The sequence below is a fragment of the Oryx dammah genome, unplaced genomic scaffold (assembly GCF_014754425.2).
Source record: "Oryx dammah isolate SB20612 unplaced genomic scaffold, SCBI_Odam_1.1 HiC_scaffold_14, whole genome shotgun sequence".
Lineage (NCBI taxonomy): Eukaryota > Metazoa > Chordata > Mammalia > Artiodactyla > Bovidae > Oryx > Oryx dammah.
In genome coordinates this window covers 47,739,541-47,742,040 of record NW_024070198.1, presented here as the reverse complement: position 1 = coordinate 47,742,040, position 2,500 = coordinate 47,739,541, and the positions used below count along the sequence as shown (strand labels likewise).

The window sequence follows — 2,500 nt, the reverse complement described above, 5'->3', positions numbered from 1 at the left end:
ACAGCTTCTGATGATTAATGGTTTGATTATGAAGTGGTTTTACACATACAGAATTTACATCACGGAGAGTTAGGGATTTTTGCCGTGTCACACGCGGAGGCATTTCGAAGAGCTTTACTATTTGCAAAGAAAAAGGAAGCCAGAATCGCAGCAAAAGCCGTGTCATGTAAAATCAATATGTCGGATCAATGCTTTATTAACAAGAAAATGTCTTACTTCACATTCCTGTGCGGACCTTTGTCTCCGCCGCGTGTATGATGGAATGTCAGACCACACCGCGGTCCTCGACTTGCGGGCGGCGCCCCGCGCGGGCCGCGCTGCCGAGACCCGCCGAGGGTGTTGACACCAGCGCCCGAGCACTCGAGGATAACGGTGACCAATTACTCCGGAAAACGCCTTCCAAGGTGGCCTCTAACCCTGCTCCTCGGAGCCGCCGCCTTTGTGTTCCCGGCGCTCCACGGACCCGCTGAGTTGGGTGGTGTTAATCATCAAATTACCCGCTGACTAATGAGTGATGGCCCGAATTGCGGGCTGAGTAATGAATAGACGGCGGCGGGTCTTATTAGTCTCAGAAAAGCCCCCTGATTTATGCCGCGCCGAGCACCGTGGCGTTGCTCCCCGGAAAACGGTATCTACATCAAGAAGTAATGTACTCTAATAAGTATTTTCATCTTAACTCGCGTCCCGGCCCCCGGGCTCAGTTTTTGTTGGAGTCGGGCAGCGCTATAATAAAGCCCAATGGCTCCTTATGAAGCTTGTTAAACACAGAGGCTGCGGTCCGACCGAGCCGGCAGTGATTCATGCGCTGTACACAGCGCGCGGGCCGCTGACTTATGGCCGCGCACAGTTCATAGTCAAAATTACAATTTGAGGGATAAAAAGATTAATTACTATTTGTGGCCGGCAATTTCGTGGGGCTGGGTGGAATGATAGTGCCCACATCCGTCTATAGTCAGCCATTCACAGATTATTACAGCTTTGCAAGAGTAAGTGCTCCTCCTGCCTGGTTTGTGCTCAGGCAATATGCTAGACAAAAAAGGACCACAGGGATAAATCTGAAGCTAGCAATAGCTGGACATATGTCATAATTGCCAGGTTCTCATAAATCCCCGGCCGGTGTGGAAGGCCTCGCGTGAGGTAGACAGTGATCGCGACCGCGGTGATGGCTGTATATGGCCCAGAGACTGGCAACTTCCTGACTGCACGCCCATTTCTACAATATATTGAGTGCCCTTTGACTTTCTCCCAGTCTAATTATAGATTAAAAATAATCTTCGATTTTCTGTGCAAAAGAAAAAGGGAAAGCCTGTTCCTCAGGACAGAACTGGGGTTCGGGGGTGGGGGGCTTGCCTTCCAGAGTGTCAGAAAAGGAGACTCACGTTTACTTGTAAGCGTGCAGTAAACGGGTAATGGATGACATAAAAGTAATTAACCTGACCTGCGTTTCTGTGTCCCGTTCCAGCCCTTAATGAACCAACCATAGATTACGGCTTTCAGAGGTTGCAGAAAGTGATCCCGAGACATCCGGGTGATCCCGAAAGGTTACCCAAGGTTAGTAAAAGGGCAAGTGGTGGCTGGTTCCGGTTTGGGGTAGTGGGTGCTCTGGGAAGGGGGGCTTCCAGACACCCCAAACCCTCGCCCTCGGCCTGGCCGACAGGTGTGGGAGCCGCCCCGGCTGGGAGCGGAGGTGGGTGGAGGGGGCCAGAGGGGCCGCACCATCTCCATTTCTGTTTCGTCTCCGCGGGCCCCTATTTTTAAGGGAGGAAAAGAGAGGCTTCTCGGATGGCAGATATTTTGGATTCTGCAAGGGGGACATAAACTTCCTCGTAATGAAATAGTTCAATTAAACATTTTCCACTCCAGTAGCCCGGGCTGATTTCAATCTAGGCAGCCCCAGTCTGATCTGTGATTACTTGACTCTTGTTTTCCTTTCATTTTCTAAAGCTCGATTCAGTTTAATCTTTTGTTTACAAAGCTTTTGTTATAAGTCCCTGACTTAGCAGGCTAACAAATGAAGTCCACATATTAATATCTAGGGGGACTTTTCATTTAAATTCAACAAAGACAAACGTTGGCCTGTTGTTTATGCACACGCCACATATCACAGGAATTTCATTTTGATGTATAACATTAAAGATAAGTCAAGCTTATAATTTTCCCTCTCCTTTGATATAATTTCGTCTCTTTCTCTCTTTAGAAGCCATCTCTGGTTTTCAAGGCAGAGTTGAAAACGCAAAATGAAAAATGAAGTCATAACATTATGACTGATTATTTTATATTCCACCCCTGCGTTCTCCCAGGTCTTGACCACCTCTGAGTTTTATTAACACAATAAAACCTTTTAGACATTACCTTTTTAATGCTCAGCATGAACATAAGCAGTGTCATTAGGCTCCTTTCTAATTTGTGAGCATGCTGGGGAGGGATGTCAGGTACATGGCTAGGACCTGGGGGGCCAGGGAGAGATGTTTTTTCAGATGCAGGGCAGCTCATGGAGGGG

At 48.2% G+C, this 2,500-nt stretch overlaps 1 protein-coding gene across 9 annotated transcripts in view; it reads left to right on the top strand.

Moving 5' to 3' along the window:
* EBF3 (EBF transcription factor 3) overlaps window positions 1-2,500 on the top strand; it is a 119,998-nt gene that overhangs the window by 106,138 nt on the left and 11,360 nt on the right. For all 9 annotated transcript variants that reach the window (XM_040254760.1, XM_040254761.1, XM_040254759.1 and 6 more), the window contains exon 11: window positions 1,463-1,551. In XM_040254760.1, the coding sequence (XP_040110694.1) occupies window positions 1,463-1,551 (89 nt within the window). The remainder of the gene's footprint in view (window positions 1-1,462; window positions 1,552-2,500) is intronic.